Source organism: Rhinolophus sinicus, chromosome 14 (genome assembly GCF_057876585.1).
Source record: "Rhinolophus sinicus isolate RSI-liver-muscle chromosome 14, RSI-T2T, whole genome shotgun sequence".
NCBI classification, from domain to species: domain Eukaryota; kingdom Metazoa; phylum Chordata; class Mammalia; order Chiroptera; family Rhinolophidae; genus Rhinolophus; species Rhinolophus sinicus.
In genome coordinates, this window is record NC_142514.1 from 70,628,399 (window position 1) to 70,647,859 (window position 19,461).

Here is a 19,461-nt window from a genome sequence, read left to right on the forward strand (position 1 = left end):
TAAGCAATGAAAGGGCCAGGGGACTTTGCTGGGCTGTGTTTAGGGCACCAATTGGCCTTAATCGAGCCCTGCCCCAGAGAGTGCAGTCTTAAAATCCCCTGAACAGCAGAACATAGAAATTGTTTTGTGAGAAGTGCTTCATAAGTGCTAGCTCTCTTTCTTGTGTTGCAGCCCAAACACTAATTTTCCTAATGGTTAACTATGTTGGCAGTTCTGTTCACAATAAAGCCTGTGACACAGCAGTATTCTGCTTTCAGACTCCGACAAAACTTCGGAACTCACAAAAAATTACACATACACACAATGTTGAACACAGTTTCAAAGAGTTCACAGGCTTCAAATAAAGAACTTTTGTTTTAGATTAGAGCAGTGGAAGTGTTGTAAATACCAATTAATTAATCAATTCACAGTTTATTAGGAAGTTATAAGAAGTATTATTTATATCCATCTTATTTCTAAAAAGAAAAAGTAGTTTACAGAATATGATCTATATACCATGCAATAAGATGAAAAATAAAAATTGAGAAAATATGCTATAGGAAAAACAATTAAAGATGGAAAAAACAAGATGAAGTGGAAATGCACTAGAGACATGCTAACATTTTAGATTCCTGGCCCAGGTAAAGACCAAGGTATGACAAGACTGTTTGACCTGCATTTTTAGACTCTCCTGGGACTTCTCCTTTATTGTTCTACTTCTTTATGTTGTGCTACTTCTTTGTGTAAACTTTTTCTCCTCTCTTTTTCCTTTCCTGCTCTATTTTTTTCCTTCTTTCTTTTCCATTGACTTTTTTCACGTCACCCTCCATCTATCTTCCTTATTCTGCCCTCATTCGAACTATGTGACACTAGTGTCTAACTATCTGATTTTTATTCTGTCCCGTTTTTTTTAACCTTGCACTCCCATCCTACCCCTCCCACCAGAATTATTTGCTTTTTACATTCATGTGTTCCATTATTGACTTTTTTTTCACATTAAAAAAAGTAATTTTCACTCTTGCTTTAAATCATGCTTCTGATTGTTACAGTGGGCATTTAATGCTAAATCAATATAAGAATACTTCAGTACTAAGCTATTATTTTGCACTATTCCAGGGAGAGAATTTATAACTAAAAGAAGATGTTGCTGTGATGGAAAACGGGATTTTTGGTACTGTGCTGTGTTTTCTTATATGTAGCTCATACTTCATAGAAGCTGTTATTTTATTGCTTTTGAATAAATATTATATTTTAATATTCTTAAAGAAAGTTCTTTCTTCTAATGTTTACTTATGTTTTTGTGAAAATTAATTCCTTTTATTCATTATTTTTGGTTTAAACTTGCTGCTTTCCTTATCTTTGTTTTTTTATATAAAAATTATTGTTAAAATGCATATGTACATTGAGTAATTTATATTTTCAATCAAACTACCATACTATTGTTTATTTTTCTAGTAATACTTTATTTTTTAAATAAGTAATATGAATTTAGAAGTCATTCTACGGATTCATAATGGTACAGTTTCATAATTTGTTGAGTATTTATCAGGCACTATTTAGGCACTTTACATTTGATAACTCATTTAATCCACATAGCAGTCTTGTAAAGTAGATACTATTATTATTCCTGTTTTACAGGTAGAATTATTTAACAAAGACACAAGTATGTGTTCCAAAGAAATTGATTTGTTATAAGCATCAAGAGATGGACTTTGGGTTAGTGACTCCATTTAAATATGGTTAGATTTATGGTAGAATAAAAATTATGCAGGAAAGTAAAGAAGACATTTAAACGTTTGAATTTATAAATCTCTCAACAGTTCAGATTTGATGTCTTTAGACCAAATATTTAATTTGTAAGTGAATATAAATAAATGATCCTTAGACAATAATACAGAGTTAATCTTCTAATAGTTAATCATTAAAGCCGTTAATATATTGACAGTACCATTTGAACAATGCTAATGCAGAATTTGGAATTACTTGTCAGAGGTGGAATAAAGTTTATCTTTTTACTGCTACTTACTAACAACTTGCTCCTAAGAGTTCAGTCTCCTTAGCCAGCACCCTTATTTCCCTTTCCCCTGTCTTTCGGGCATGTGCCTTGTGAGTTCTTGTTCATAAGATGAGTGAGCATTACTGAGTAGAGTCACAGTGTACATCTGGCACCTTAATAAATTTATAGTTTCCAATCTGAGTTGGACTATGAACAATTTTTGACAAACTTTAACCTCTTCCTTTTCACTTCCTTTCTCTTCTTCACTACAAGTATATTAATACTCATTATTCTTTTCAAGCATCTCTTTTACTGTGTCTCCCACTCTCTTGAGATAGCTTAGTGACGAATAAATAGGAGGTCTTCAGGTCTAGACCTTCATATGCCCATGTACATTCATATTTTCTTCCCTCCTATCTCAGAAAGGCTTATTTCTCTTCAAGGCTAATCCTTCTACTTGGGCACAAAATTCCATTATTTTCCTTTGCCTCCATTCATATAAACATGTTCAAATCCCTTCTCTAGCCTAAAACTACCACCATTAAAACCCCCACCTTTATACTACTTACCCCTCAAGAAAATGCTCTGTCTCCTTATAGTGCAGGCTTATTATTTTGTTTGATCTTTTACACATCCCACTGGATTCATATAGTTGCAATAGAAATAGCCATTTTATGTCCTAATCCATTAACCTCTATGATCCCTGGTACAGTTGATTCACCCAGGATTAGACACTTAATTTGTAGGGCCACAGTCCTTTTTTAAGAATTTTGAAACGAACTGAAAAAGAAAAATCACACTGTACCATCTCTTGTGCCTGGACTGTGAAATGCAAGACTCCAGAGCTCTTGATGGCCATATTTCCTCCCATGTGGGCCAAAGAAGTAATGCAACTAGTCTGGATAAAGGAGGAGAGCAAATGAAGCAGACCGACAGAGAGAAACAAGAAGAAAAATACCGGTGATCCTTGGTTCCACGTGTTTGTGAGACCAGCCACATTGTGGACCTTGCATTCTTAAACACCACAATATTCTCACAGGAAGCTCTTGTCACAAGCTAGTTCAAATTAGATTTCTGTCACTTGGAAGCAAAAAAGCCCTAACCGGTGTACTTTGTCTTTCCTTTTCTCAGAAAATTTCTTAGGAAAAGTCATCTCTCCTACCTGTTTTACTCTCTGTTAATACAATCTGACTTTCACTCCTACTACTCTGTTGCCACTCCCAGTGTCCTATTTTCATACTTTAATTTTTTGTAGCATTTGACCTTGTTTACCAGCTCTCATTTAATATCACTGCAAGTCTTCCCTGATTCTCCTTTTAAAAACAGAGCTAACTTTTACATAATGTTTACTACATTCTAGGCAGTGTTATGAACAGTTTACAAATAGTAATTTATTTAATCTTCACAACAACCCTCTGAGGAAATATCTTGCAAGAAGGTCATGCAACACAGCACTATAGTGCCACGTGATGTAGACATAAAATAGTTTGAGGAAATCTTAGTGAGGAAGGTAGTAGCAGAGTACACACAGTCCCCCAAACTCTTATCCTACAGCTTAAATCCGTCCTAGTCTGCATGCACCATGATCAAAGTTGCAGCCGAGAGGAACCCTGTCTTCATAATATTCTACACACTTATTAGGTTGGGGTGGGCAGAGAATATCTGTGCAGCTATGCACCAATGGAAACTGCCTTGTTAGAAAGGGGGAAACTTTGTTCCTCTGTTGAGTTCATTCAAACTTGTTGATCTTTGCTAGTAAAAGTGTGAGAGGGCAGGGGGCTGAGGGCAGATGAACTTCAGAGCCATCATTATTTGTCTCTCATCAGGTATATACTATTATTTATCGCTATATTTTTACAGAAAACAGGCACAGACAGAAGCGTTAAGTAATTTTTCTCATGGTCATGGAGCTTTCTTTACAAGTATAACATCTAGGATTTGAATCAAGTATTTGATTCTAGAGTCCATGTTCTTAACTGGTATACCAGATTTCCTCTTTATATTGCCTTTCACTTCTCTGAACATCCATTCTTAGTCTACTTGTCTCTAAAATTTTGGGATTTCCTGGGTTTCTGCGTTGGACCTTTCTTATTCTAAAGATATATGTTCTTCTTAGTTAATCTTACCGAGTCCTATTGCTTCAATAAGAATCTTTATGGTAATAACCTCCAGATCTACCTCTATCTTTTCCTTGCAACAGACCTATATATTCAGTTGCTGACTTGGAAAATTCCCTGGATATCCTGTAGATTGTTTTTAAGAAAAATTTAAGTTTATCGAAAACTCAGCTCATTATCTTGCCTCAAAACTTTTCCTGCTTTTCTATTTCCATTTTTGTTTAGATGGTTTGCTTATTTACCGTCATTATTCACCCAGTTCTTGCCGTCAAAGATCATAATCTGATGGCTATCAGATCACTGTTTTCTCTTTCTGCAAAACAGATTAGATTATTATGTTTTAGCCAGCCATACCTGTGGCCATATCAGGATCTGATTGTCATGTGTTCATTCTATGAACTCTTATATTCCAACATCCACATTCTATGACAATAATGTCTTATTCTTTCAGCTCTCTCATTCTCCAATCGCTGTTGATGTTTTTCCACATTATTAAGAACTTATTTCCATTTACCATTGTCCTATATATAGACTCCCATTAAAGAGATAATTTACAAAAGTGGTTAAGAATATGGACTTTGAGTATACAACCTCACACTTCCAGCCATGACTGGATACTAGTATTGCTTTTACCCTCGATGCCTATACAATTATAAAACTGGACAAAATATGCAAGGCAGTTCTTTAGGTATTGAACTACAGGCAGCACAAGGTTGTAATCCTTAAAAGAAGGGAAACATTCAAGGTTAGCCCTCAGTAATTTAAAAAATAAGAGACTGAAAACTCAGTAGGGGTATAGAAGATATGAACACCACCATCAGCTGATTTAACTGAAGGTAAAGAATACCATTCCAAACAACTGCAAAATATGCATTGCTTTCAATTGCACAGGAAATATTGAGAGATCATATGCTGGGCCACAATTTAGGTCTCAATAAATTTCAAAAGACTGATATAGAGTGTGTTCTCTTACTACAATGTAATTAAAGTAAATATCAGTAACTACATATCTAGAAAATCCAGAAAATTATGTGGAAATTATACAACCTTGGGTCAAAGAATGTATAAATAGAAAATGTCGGTATTGTCTTTGGTAATAAAGACAAAAGTTAAAATTGGTGAGATACAACTACAGTGGTAATTAGAGGGAAACTTATGACTCCTTAAGATTTTCATTTCCTTATGTTGAAATTAAAGCTGTTTAATGAGAATACCGATCCAATTCTGTTACTAGAAAAATGTGTGTGTGTGTGTGTGTGTGTGTGTGTGTGTGTACACTGAGCCCATGCAAACAGTATTTGATATATCTAAATTCTAGTACAACAAAAGAATTTTGACAAGCTTTTAGAAATCATTGGCTGTTTTGTATTACATCCTGATTAGTATGCTTATTTGTCTGCCTGGTTTTGAATGGTAGTTATTTTAGCCTGTGAATTCATTGCAAATGGCTGGTTTTTAATGCATAGTCTACTTGACTTCTCTGCTCAATTTGACACTGTCCACTACCATGGTTTGATGGTCTGTCCTCTCTGATCTTCTCAAATACCGTTGTCCAAGGTCCTTCTAACTCTGATCATTCTTTTTCTTTGTTTGTTTTGTTATTTTCTTTTTTTGTAATTCTGATAATTCGTATCTTAGGGTCCCTAACACATCTAATGCAGTGGGTCCCACATGATTTTCTTGGGCCTCTTCTTTTCTTTCTCTAGTGTGCTTATCTGGTGGCCTTATCTATTCTCATGGCTTCATTTATAAACATTGACTTCCAAATCTGTTTCTTAAATGCCAACCTCAACATTGAATTCCAGACTCGTATTTTTAACTGTATTCTGGACACCTCTACCTAGATATACAAAACACATTGTCGATGAGAGAACATCCAGCCTAAGAAAAAGTCTTATAAGAGTTTATTTGAGCCAAACTGGCAACAGTTGCCAATAAGTACAATCTCAACAGCTGAGCAAATGCTCTGGAGAATGGCAGTTTTGCAGCTTATTTTATACATTAGAATCAAAGGAAGAGACACATGAAATTGTCACATACAATGTGACAAAGGGAGGTCACATGAAATTCATTGGTGGTAGATAAGAGATGGGAGAAAGCAAAGTGGGAAAATCTCTGAGATTGGATAAAAAAGTAAAACGGGGAGACACATACTTCTCATACATTGGTGGGTACAGGACAGTTAACCTTTACAGCACATAGAGAGGGTACGTGGGCAACAAGACAACAACGTGGTCTCGTGCTCTGGTGCCGGCGGTTGTGCCTTTGAGGGGTCTGGAAAAGAAAATTAACTCTGACATTTCAAAGGTATGTTATCTTAGATGCGCCAAGACAATAGACAATTTCAAAGGTAATGATGGACCTTATCGAGGAAGCTACAGGCCCAGGGGGTGACTACCCACCATGACCCGCTTTTAGTTAGGAATTTTTACGTGCAGACCACCCTGTGTGGTTACTTTGGTCTCTGGGTTTGTAAGGCCCGCCATGCGGGCCTCCTGAGCTTGTCAGGTTTAGTGTGTGGCCCCTGTTTTGTTCACATTTTATTTATTACCTACCTGGATAAACAAAACACTCTGGTCCTCTAGATTCCTGCTTTTAGTTAATGGTGTCACCATCCATCCATTTTCCCAAGCTGGAAATCTCAGTTATTCTCAATTCCTTCCTCTCACCCTTCTCATATTCAATCAGTAGTGGTGAATGTTCTTTTTCAGATAAATCTTCAACCTGGCCCATCTTTTCCATCCTCTCTGCCTTATTAGCTTAGGTTTGCATCATCTTTCACTTGGACTATCCAAACTAGCCTCCAAATTGGTCTTTCGTTTCCTGATCTCGTTTGTCCTTTACAGTACCAATAGTGTAATCTATCTTTGAAAGAATGCTGTCAATATCACAGCTTGCTTTTGCCTATCAAATAATGCCCAAAGCCTTAGGCTATCAAACAATTTATGACATAGTTACCTTGGGATCTGTTTGGATTGTTATAGCTGTATCAAACATTACTAATAACTTAGTGAAGAATCAAAGTGAAGATTTTTTTCAATCATGTTTAACACTGGATTAAACAGCAAATTCACAAAAAATAGTGTCAAGCTCTGCAGAGCTACCTAAGCATAAATAAAAGGATAGTCTTTACACACAAACGATGAGGAAAGGATTTTTAATAGAATAATGTTTTTCCAAGTACATTCATCAATATGTAAATAGCAATTATTTAGCATTGTATTCACCTATTGGAAAGGTTCAATTCCCCTGTGCAAATTCTCTAGGTAGAATTGGATGAAGATATTGGCAAACGGACAGGAGAAACCTGCCCAAAGGACTAATTACTATTGTCTTAGACACTGCCATTTTATTTTGTCAAAGACAGTTTATTTTTAATAATTATATAACAGGCAAATATTTTATTTTCCCCAATTTAAAAATTTAGCATTGCCGCCAGAGCACACTGAAAAAAAACACCCTCTGTATTAGGATATTAAAACGACGTGAGTTTTTTATTGTTGGTGGTGTTGGTTTTCTAAAAAGTTTAGTTCTTTTTTTTCTAAAGGTCTTTTCCTCCTCAGAAGTGCATTTTAGGATCCACATACCGGGAATCTAAATAGCCACTAGAGGGCGCAAGTTACACAACGACTGAGTAGTGGTCCCTGCCTCCTCCCTTCTGAAATATCTCTGATCAGAAAAGCCAGTGGCCTTACTTAGTAAAATATGTTTATATTCGCTCTCCTTTGTGATTTGCAGTGATACATAAACATGAAACCAGAGATAGCTATGGCCACGCTTACATTTCTCCGCAGCGTAAAAATAGCTTGTAGGATCATTCCAGGGCAAGAGGACCAGTTCAGAGTTACAGTCTTTGTCAACTTTTCTTTGCCTTCCCCATTGCCATGGTTTTTGTTTTTGTTTTCGCACCTGTGAAGTTGTCATATTCTTTCATTGCTCAACTGAATGACTATAATAATGTTAACTGACTTTAAAGTGGTCAAATTTCTCTTTTGCCTCCCATTCTCTGTTTCGTTTTTCTGCCTTCCCTCCCTCTCCTTCCCTCATATATTTCCAAGCATACTTTTCATTTTTATAGTACTTTTTTCAAGTATTTTACTCCTGAAAGCGGTGTTACGAGAAATGGGGAGGCCATGCTATACAAAACTCTAGGAGTAAGAAAAGCCTAACGTAGGAGTCAAGAGAATCTGCCAGTTTCGCATAACCCTCCTTGGGGCTGGTCTTCCACAGCAGACACTGGGGAATGTGGTACTTCATCAATGGGACAGAGAAGAAATCTCCCTGAGTCTTCCTAGAGGAGGAGAGTAAGCAAGATGAGTGGTTCTGAAGCTTTTGGGAATGGAGTTCACAGTGTTAGCTGAACAAGACAAAATTTATTACTTATAGAAGAAGATCAAAGAGTCTGTAAACTCAAGCAAATATAAGAGTTGCCACATTGGTGTCACTAAATATCCATTTAAATCATTTTTCAGCTACAGTAATTAAAACAGCATGGTACTGGCATAAAAACAGATACATAGATCAATGGAACAGAATAGAGAGCCCAGAAATAAATACATGCCTATATGGTCATTTAATCTATGACAATGGAAGCAAGAATTTATGGTGGGGTAAAACAGTCTAGTCAATAAATGGCGCTGGGAAACCTGGACAGACACATGCAAAAAAATGAAGCTGGACCACCTCCTTACATCACATACAACAATAAATTCAAAATGGATTAAAGACTTTAAGATCTGAAACCATAAAACTCCTAGGAGAAAATATAGGAAGAAAGTTTACAGACATTACCCAGAGTAAGATTTTTACTGATATATCCCCTTGGGCAAGGGAAGTAAGAGAAAACATAAACATGTGGGATTACGTCAAACTAAAAAGTTTTTTTTTTACAGCAAAGGAAACCATCAATAAAACAAAAATGGATCCTACTGAATGGAAGAAGATATTTGCCAATGATATATCCGATAAGGGGTTAATATTCAAAATTTATTAAAAAACTCACTCAACTCAACTCCAAAAATAGAAACAACCCAATTAAAAAATGGGCAGAGGACATGAAGAGATATTTTTCTAAAAAGGACATACAGATGGCAAATAGACATGAAAAACTGCTCAACCTCACTAATCATTAGACAAATGCAAATAAAAACCACAGTGAGATACCACCTCACCCCAGTCAAAATGGCTATCATCAATAAATCAACAAACAACAAGTGCTGGTGAGGATGTGGAGAAAAGGGAACTCTTGTGCACTGTTGGTGGGATCGCAGATTGGTGCAGCCGCTATGGAAAAGAGTATGGAGGTATCTCAAAAATCTGAAAATAGAACTACCTTATGACCCAGCAATTCCACTCCTAGGTATCTATCCGGAGAAATCCAAAACTCTAATTCAAAAAAATTTATGCACTCCTATGTTTATTGCAGCACTATACACAATAGCCAAGACATGGAAACAACCGAAATGCCCATTGGTAGACAACTGGATTAAGAAACTGTGGTGCATTTATACAATGGAGTATTCCGCAGCCATAAAGAAAAAAGAAATCTTACCATTTGCAACAATATGGATGGACCTAGAGAACATTATGTTAAGTGTAAAAAGTCAGACAGAGAAAAACATACCATATGATCTCACTTATATGTGGAATCTAAGGAAAAGAATAAATGAATGAACTAATCGGAAACAGTCTCAGAGACATAGAGGAAAACTGAGGGTTGCTAGATGGGAGGGGGGCTGGGGATAAGGGGGAAGGTAAGGGGATTAGAAAGCACAATCGGTAACCACAAGATTGGCACGGGGATACGAAAGTCAATTTGGGGAATGTAATCAGTAATGTAAAGATTTTGTAGGGTATCCGATGGACACTTGTCCCATTAGGGAGATCACCTCAGGGATGATGTAGATGCCTGATCACTGCACTGTACACCTGAAGCTGAAGCTGAACAATAATGAAAGTCAACTACAATTTTATATACATATATATACAAATATATATATATATATTTACAAGAAGCGGAGTACAGCTTTAGGAATAGAGACAGTGGAAATGGCTGTGTGTGATGTCAGAGGGGTAGTAGATGGGGGCAGGGGGGTTGTCACTGTGTGAGGGATATAAATGATAAATGTCTAACTATTACATTGTTTTGTGCACCTGAAACTAATAAAAAAAAGTTTACAAAAATCATTTTTCATTCTTGAAATAATGTTACAAAGAAAGTTTTGTGATTCCCTCAAAATGTCCCTAAAGCATCCATTTATCTTTATAATCCACTATAGTTTTTCATCACTTGAAGTATTTAAATCCTCCTGGGATTAGAAGCTCCTTGTGTTTATAGTCATTTATTTTTTGAAAAGTATTGTGCACTTACTTTGTGCCAGGCACTGTTTTATGTACATCCTGAGACTATAAAGATGAAAACACAGAATCCCCTCACCCTTAAGATTAGCATAGTAAGAAAGGTGGCCTTGTAAAGTGTAATATATCACTCTTGTTGTTATGATGTAAATTGTTAATGCGTATCACCGTTCTTTCTTGTCTGATTTTTACTTTCAGTCAATCTTCAAACATGTTTTCAGTGCCTATCATGTGCCAGACTCTGTGCTAGGATACAGATGTGAATATGACATTGCCTCTGACTCGCTACAAGTTACTGTACATCTCCTCTCTTCTTAAAGCACCAACACTTCATCTTCCCTCACTTTCAACTGGTGATCTCACTTCACGCTTCACTGAAGGAACAGAAGCCATCAGGCAATAAGTACCTCATTTTCTCACCATCAAATCTACTAACCTACCTAACTGAATACATGTACACCCTCTTTTCATGATGAAGAATTATACCCTCTTCTCTCTAGGGTTCTGGATCTCAAGCCCAACTAGTTGAGGATTTTACTCCTTCCATTATCTGCATCAGACCTTAGTATTGTCCTTGAGTAAACTCACCCAGGAGTCCATATCCTCACCAGCGTCTGCCTTGTGTCTCAGCATCCTTTCAAGGTGAGACTTAACATTGCCTATACTTGCTCTCTCCACCTTCTCACTTCTCTTTCTCTGTTCAGCTCACTCCAATCGTGTTCATCCCATTTGCTGAAATGACTTTCATTAGATCTGTCACAATGACTTCAGCTTGCCAAATACAATGGCAGTTCTCAGTCCTCTCTAGTTTGACCTCTCTGTAGGATTTGGCAGAGGTGACCATTTCCTCCTCTTTAAAGCACACTCTGTTTTTGGCTTCCATTACCGTATGCTCTTGATTTTCCTTCTGTATTACTGGAGTTTCTTCTGCGTCACTTCTTCCTTTACTCCACCTCTAAATATTAAAGTGCCCCAGGTCTGTCTCTAGGACATCTTTTCTTTTGCACTTGAACTCACCCCATAGGTAATTGTATTCAGTCTCATTGCTTTAAATACAGTCTACATGCTGATGAATTGCAAAATGATATGTTCAACTCTGATCTCTCCCTGGATCTCCACGCTTGAATATTTAACTGCCTTCTACGTCTCCACTTCTATCTCTTAGTGCATTTCAAAAATAACAAGACCAAAACAGAATTATTGGTCCCCCTCCAGAATTTTTTCCTACTCCAGTCTTCTCGATCTTGAGTAAAGCATCCCAAAGCACCCAGTGCTTTCTCTCATCACCCTGTCCAATCCATCAACAAGTCTTGTTAGCCCTCTCTGCAAAGTGGTACCTGAATCAACCCTCTTCTCACCAGACTGCTACCACCTTGATCCAAGCCACGCTCATCTCTTGCCAGATGACTGCAATGGCCATCTGACTGTTCTCCAAGTTTATCTTCTTGCCACTCGAGAAGCCAAAGAGACTTTTTCAAAGAAAATCACATCACTGCCCTACTTAAAACCCTCTGATAATTTCCCATTGCCATTAGAATAAAACTGAAACTCCTTTGCAAGGCCAGCTTTGTGGACTCATCTGCTAACACTCTTAGCTTACTCACTGCATTCTGACCATATTTGATGCCAAATGCATTTCTATCTCAGGCCTTTGCTCTTTTTGTTCCCTTTGCCTGCCTGGAATACTCTTTCCACAGATCTCTTCTTGTGGCTGCCTCCTTGTCATTCATCATTCACTTCCCAGAGTTGTCAGTGCAAATGTTGTCTCCTCAGATCCCCTCACCACTCTATCTAAAGTATTCTGCCACCCACTGCCCACCTCTAAAGTCATTCCACACCCTATTACCCTGTTCTATTTTTCCCTAAGACTTATCATCCACATTTTTTGGTCTCTCTCATCACTAGAATATAAGGCAAAAGGTGGAGCGCTCATGTGTTTTACTCACCGCTGCATTTCCAGTGTCTGGCATATATAGGTGTCTGTTAAACAATTATTAAATGAATGAAAAACTGAATGAATGAATGTGGAGATATGAAAGCCAGCATATAACAACCCTCAGGGATATGAGCCGAGACAGAGATAATCAAGCAAGAAAGTGGTCCATGAAGATAAGCAGCTATCTAATTGCTGGATACTTTTTATATACCTTGAGAAAGTAAGATATTTTTATCATTCAGATCTGGTACAGCTAAAGATAATTAAACTAAATACCTTTCATACAGCGAGTCTCACATTTCACCCCTTTCTACTTTACAGCTCCATGTGATTCTTCCACACTAAGGCCCATATCTCATGTCTCACCCCCTTTTCAGGCTTATACAATATGTTACTCACAGAACAATAGCAAGTGAATAATTAGGTTGATCTGTATCATTGAGATGCTATAGTTAAATGATGTTTTGGACTTTGTTAATAGCAGGAAACTTGCTTTCATGACTTCTGTGAAATACTCTGATAGTCATCTCGAAATTAATAGGTGTATTTTAAGTAAATTACCAAAGAGTGTCATACGCGTATATCATGATCTTTAGAACTTCCTTTATTTTTTATTCAGGCTTATTGAGGCATAATTTATGTACAGTAAAATGCACCCCTTTACATATGCAATTTTATGAATGTTTACAAAAGTATATGGTCGTGTAACCAGCACCACAATGAAGATATGGGATATTTCCATCAGCCCAAACTTTTCATCTGCCTCTTTGTAATCAGTCTCCTTCCCCTATCCTGTCTACCACTGATTTGTTTTCTGTCCTTATAGTTTTGTCTTTTCCAGAATGAAATCATATACAAATAGTATATGTCCTTTAGATTTTTTAATAATGCGTTTGAGATTCATTCATGTTGTTACATGCATCAGTAGCTCCTTTTTTATTGCTAAGTAGTATTCCATTGTATGACTATAATTTATCCCTTTATATCTTTCTGTGCTAACTGCATTTTGAGGTATGTATTATAGTCAGAAATAAGATTTTCTGGAACACATTTTGGGTTTATTAAATAAACATTTATTTAGTAGAGCCTCTACGATGTGCCTGTGAGTTCTAAGGTGAGTAAGATGCAGTTTTCTTCTGAAGGAGAAATAACAGAGCCAGTGAAAGAACAGGGTGTGAGCTTTTGTTATTGTTTTTAGAAAACCCCTAGTAGAGGGCAAGTTTTGTTAGACTGTGAAAATTTTCTGAAACATAAGCACATATAGTATTTAATTGTGGAACTGTTTCACAAATCTATTTTTTAGTTCTCTTCACACATATTGTGTGTGTGTGTTCAACTTTATTGATTGTAACGTCCCAAGTGAAATCTTAAGATGGGATAATACGGTAATTAATTATTGTGGACATTTGTTTTGGATTAGCAGACATTTGTTCCTATCCAAAACATCCATGGCAACATTTTGTCCATAGTTAATACAAATCCCGCTCTCCTGTAAGATTTGAACCGTGAGCCACCTACCTGACCCCGTGTGCCATTACCAGCTAGGTTACCAAGGTAAGAAGGGTTATTGTTGGCAGTACAGCAACAATATAATTATTGGACCAAGAAAACATGATAGTATTTTTTCTGTATTCATCCTATGAACCCAAAGTAGAAGTAAACATTATGGGCTCTTTGAACCCAGGGACGTTTTCTTAAGCATGGACATTTTGGACAGGACCAAACATCAAGGACCATTTGGTGTGCACCAACTGTCTCCATGAATGTTTCGGACAGGACCACATTTCAAGGACCTTTTAGTGTGGGCCAAATGTCTCTGTGGATATTTTAGACAGGACCAAATGTCCTGCAAGGCTTCTTTTGTCTTTCCAGAACAGAAACACATCTCTATTCTGGGAAATGCTCCCTAAACCTTTGATTCTCATGAAAGCTTCCATCCCTGAGTCACTGACTTTTTGAATCCTGGACCTTCTTGTTTTCCTATCTTAGCTCCTCCTTTGCTTCCCACCCCATTTGCACTTGAACACCAGACCTCACTGTCTATTTTGTGACTGATTCAGAAATAATAGAGCTAGTTTTTTGAATGTTTACTATGTGTCAGGAACTTTGCCTAATTTTTAAACGCATTATCTCATTTAACTATGAGAACCACCCTGTAGTCACAACACAGTGACTCTGACTTTTTATGTGGGGAAACAGATGTTTAGAGATGTTTGAAATTCACATGGCTAGTGTGTGGTGGGGCCCACTCCCTTCCAAGCCCTGCTCGTAGCCCCAGGACCGTGGCTCTCAGCAGCCAAAACCCCATTCCTAACTCAGGGCTCGTCCAGTAGGGCCTCTGGTCTCCTGCTCCGTGGGTGGGGGTGAGGGGTATCCAATGTCTTGTTTTTCCTCCACTATGCTTTGGCTTTACTGGCCTCGAGGATTCTGTGAGTCTTGTTAAATGCTAGGTAGTTTTCACTACTATTTTTAGTTCATTCAGCATTTACCAGAGTGCCTAGCCTGTTATAGCCTTTGAGGGCCTTCAATATAACATTTATCTCTTTCAAAATAGACATGATGCATCTAATCTTCGCTGTCTGTGGTTTGGGGTTTTCTTAGATTCCCCTGTTGTAGATGTGTTCTCCAGGCTCCTATTGCTTTGTTACTCCTTTTTGGAGTTGCAACATTTTGTCAGTGAAACTGAGTTAATTCCTTTCATTTTGTTTAATCTTTTGGCTCCTCTTTTTGTAGTTGATGTTTGTTGGGGACAGGTCTGCTGAACTATTATCCTGCCGATGACACTGCAATGGACTAAATGTTTATGTCCCCACAAATTCATATGTTGAAATCCTAACCCCAAAAGTGATGGTATTAGGCAGTGGGGGCTTTGGGAGGTGATTAGGTCCTAAGGGCAGAGCCTTTGTGAATGGGATTAGTGCTTTTATAAGAAACACCCCTTGCCCATTTCCACTATTTTTGAAAAGACCACTGTCTGTAGAAAGCGGGCCCTCACCAGACACCGAATTTTCCAGTGCCTTGATCTTGGGCTTACCAGCCACCAGAACTGTGAGAAATAAGTTTATATTGTTTATAAGCTGTTCAGTTTATGGTATTTTGTTAAAGCGGCCCAAACAGACTAAGACATATACCTAGAGCAGTGTTATTCAAAATTGAGGACACAACTCATTAGTGAGTTGTGAAACCAATTTGATGTGTTGTGACCAGCATTTTAAAAACAGAAAATAGTATAGAAAATATCAGGGTGTGACATACGTATTAAAGATTAATATAGGGAACATCTGAGCTCTTGCTTCCCAGCAATTGTCAGTTTTGGATCAAATAAACTTATAAAAATCTTCTAAAACAAAAAGGATTAATATAGTTTTGTAAAACTTGTGTTTCAATTTGTGTGTGTTGCAATGGAAAATGTATTTCTTACTATGAGTGATGGTCAAAAAGTTTGAGAATGGCTATCCTAAAGGATCCTCCTCTTTGGAATATACTCAATTTTATTCAAATGGAAGGTCGTTTTTTCATTTTCCTTCTGTAGCTCAACTAAACTACAAATAATGATATTTACTAGATTTTACAGTTGAGCCAATTATCTAAAGAATTGAAGAACAGCTTATAAGTATCCTAGACCTATTTCAATTTATGATATTAAAAACAATTTCATCTCAGATAGAAAATTATAAAGCACTTAGAATATTTCTTATCCCAAAAGACAGTGCATTCAATTTGTGCCCTGTCCTCAGAGGTTTCCCCACCACCAATTCCATATTCCTGGCAGAGGGAATCTGATGGGCCCAGCTTCGAGCAGCTGTTCAAAGCAGCTGGGTCCAATCAGTAATGGCAGAGGTGAGGAGAGAGTGGAGGGGTCACATGATCTAGTGTAGTAAACAGGAGCTATGGGTGGAGTGGGCATTTAAAAATCTGCCTTTCAGTGTTTGCTGGGAATACCCTGATGATGTGTCAAAATTTGTTCATTGGTCCAGTTATTAGGACCATTCCAATAAAGCAACTTCTTTGGCTAAAAGGAATCATTATTCAACCGTCTAGCAAGAGCATGAGTGATTGGGGCTTATGTAAACTGTTCTGGTTCCACCCAGTCCCACAGCGGCAGATCTGAGCATCTCTAAATAAAAGGACTAGAGACTGAATAGCAAGACCCACTGGGAGCTAACCCTGCAGCTCTGAGGCCCCAACACAGATTTATCTCACCTGGGCTCTGACCTCTGCCCATAAATCCCATTAACCAAGGCTCATCCCAACTTCCCATTCATTATGTCTTAACTCCTAAAAAAGATGTCTTGGCCTTATCATCCCCATCTGACCAAGCTCCTAACGCTTTGATCTCATCTGTTCCTTGTGAGTGCCTACCACATGCCAGGCATTGAGCTAGTTACTAAGGATACATTGTTGGTGGAGGACATGGTCGCAGTCACCCTCCTGATGGAGCTCACTCTTCGTTCCTGACCAGGACTGCCATTTAGTCCTAGTGATTTTGTTCTCTAGCTCAATCCTCACTCAAGGGATTTTGCCTCTTGTTGAAATCCTTGCCCACTTTGTCCTCAACCATTCTGTGAACACTGGCTCAAGGGTGAAAGGAAGGGTGTGGGGACAGAGCCAGGAGTGCAGTTTCCAGGCTCTCGGCCTCACGTGGAAAGGTGCTGGCTCAGGTAGTAAATGGCCATCAACTGTGCTTGGATGGCCATCAGCTGTGGCTAGTTGGCCATCAGCTGTAACCAGTGAGCCATTGGCCACTAATATAACTGCTGTGGCTACGCTAGCAGAAAATGGGGGGCCTAGCAAGAAGATGGTGGCTGAGCTAGCAAGAGCGGTTTGCAGCTAGCAAGCGAGACTGGTGCAGGAAGACCCCTTGCTGGGGTGCTGGCAGATGTTTGCTTCCTGTGTCTCCAGCCCAGCTGCCAGCGAGACTATAGTGGTATGACTCCCCTATCTATGGCTCCGTGGGTGTTCCTTTTTGGCCTTACCATGTCCTGCATTCTTATGTGGGGAGTGGGAGCTGAGACCCCGCCTGATGACTCCCTGCATGACAAAGGGTTACTCTGTGTCTGTCCTGTGGAAAGGAACATTTTTCCTGCCTATCAAAAAGCCAAAAACAATCTGTCGTGCGGGAGATCCTGCTTGCTGCTTCATGTGCCGTGCGAGGCGGCCTGTGGGGTCTCTAGTCCCGCTCTCCACATAAAAACACAGGATATGGTGAGGCCAAAAAGGAACACCCACGGAGCCATAGGTAGGGGAGTCATACCACTGTAGTCTCACTGAAGGATGGAGTCACACGACCCGCAACCTGCTGTCCACTTCTCTGTCTGCCAACCCACCAACCGACTCGACTCTTGACTGGACTCCCCAACCAGTGCAGCCGCGGCAGTTATATCAGTGGCTAATGGCTAACTGGTAACAGTTGACGGGCAACTAGCCACAGCTGATGACCATCTACTACCCGAGCCAGCACCTTTACACGTGAGGCCGAGAGCCTGGAAACTGCTCTCTGGGACTCTGTCCCCACACAATTTTAAGAGTGACTGAAACAAATATCAAGTAATTTTTCTTTCTGTAGGAAATCACTAGATTGGCCTATTTTATCTTATCTGCAGAATTCGCTTCTTTAACTTATTAAATATCTCATGCAATCCTTAATCTTCTTAGCAAGGTTCTAGCAAGAAATGTTTTGGATCCAACGATAGTAGCTAGAATAATGGTGTCACCAGCTATGGAAAATTCGGACTACACAAATGTTTTAGTGTGGTAAAGAGGCTTACCTATGAGATGTGTTATGAATAACTTATTACTATCAATAACTAAACTACATATGTTTGAGAGTGATGCTTAGAGTGGATTTAGGGTTATTCCTATAATCAAACCATGCAACATAAATATTTTTGAACATCTCGTAAATATATGCCAGGCATTATGCTAGGCACTGAGAACACAGCACTGAACAGTCAGAAAATCAGAAAGGTTGTCTATTGTGGGGGCAGAGCCCCAGAAAGTAGTTTCCAGGCTCGCAGCCTCACATAGACAGGTGCTGGCTCAGGTAGTAAATGGCCATCAACTGTGATGGGGTGGCCATCAGCTGTGGCTAGTTGGCTGTCAGCTGTAACCAGTGAGCCATTGGTCACTAATATAACTGCTGGGGCTATGCTAGCAGAGAGAAGAGAGAAAGAATGGGGGCTAGCAAGAAGATGGCGGCTGGGCTGGCAAGCGTGGATGGCGGTTTGCGGACAGTGTGGATCCAGCCTCCAGTGAGAGTATAGTGCCGCCAGAAAGAATATAGTGGTATGACTCCCCTACCTATGGCTCCGTGGGTGTTCCTTTTTGGCCTCACCATATCCTGCGTTCTTGTATGGGGAGCGGGAGCCCGCACGACAAATGGCGCAGCGAGCAGGGTCTCCTGCGTGACAAATGGTGCAGCGAGCAGGGTATGGTGCCAGCCAAAGCTCTCCAAAGGACGGTGGAGCAGTCTGTGTGTATGAACACTCAGTCTCAGGAAGACCAGGAGGAGCAGCTCCCGGAGAGCTGGACCCCTGTGGAGGGGTGGGAGGATGTGGACGTTTCTCCCACCAGCACAGGAAAAGCCATGCAGCTGTTGGAGAGATGGAGCCCCGTGGAGAGGTGGAAAGATGTGGACGGTTCCCCAACCAGCACAGGCCGGAGAAAGCAAAGGTCATTGCAGCCCTGTGGGCCGGGGAAGTTCCTGCTCAGGCAGCCCGGATGCAGGACTTATAGTCCCAGGAGGTAACGCTTGCTCCGTGGGAGATAAGGGTGAGGTCAAGGTCATCCCTCACCCCCAGGACAGCCCTGGCGAATGACTATGGACTATGGGGAATTGCCTTCCATCCCTAATTTAATGGACAACTTAACTGTTTATTTGGGAACATACCACCATGTAGTGGAACTGGGGGATATTTGCTTTTGTCTTGACTGGCCGCCATTGAGAATATGTAAGCACCTTGATTGTGAGTCGCTGTTGGTCCAGCAGGGTACCCTGAGAGGCCCAGAGAGAGTGGCAGTGCCTTGAGAGCCCTGGCTGTGTCCAGGAAGTCGGGCTGTTCCCAGAGAGAGTGGCA

General features: G+C 39.4%; 1 protein-coding gene across 11 annotated transcripts in view; it reads left to right on the forward strand.

Moving 5' to 3' along the window:
• CCDC18 (coiled-coil domain containing 18) overlaps positions 1-9,143 on the forward strand; it is an 89,136-nt gene extending 79,993 nt beyond the window's left edge. For all 11 annotated transcript variants that reach the window (XM_088791330.1, XM_088791332.1, XM_088791331.1 and 8 more), the window contains one exon: positions 1,096-9,143. In XM_088791330.1, the coding sequence (XP_088647456.1) occupies positions 1,096-1,110 (15 nt within the window). In that variant the 3' untranslated portion in view covers positions 1,111-9,143. The remainder of the gene's footprint in view (positions 1-1,095) is intronic.
• Positions 9,144-19,461: the final 10,318 nt, after the last annotated feature.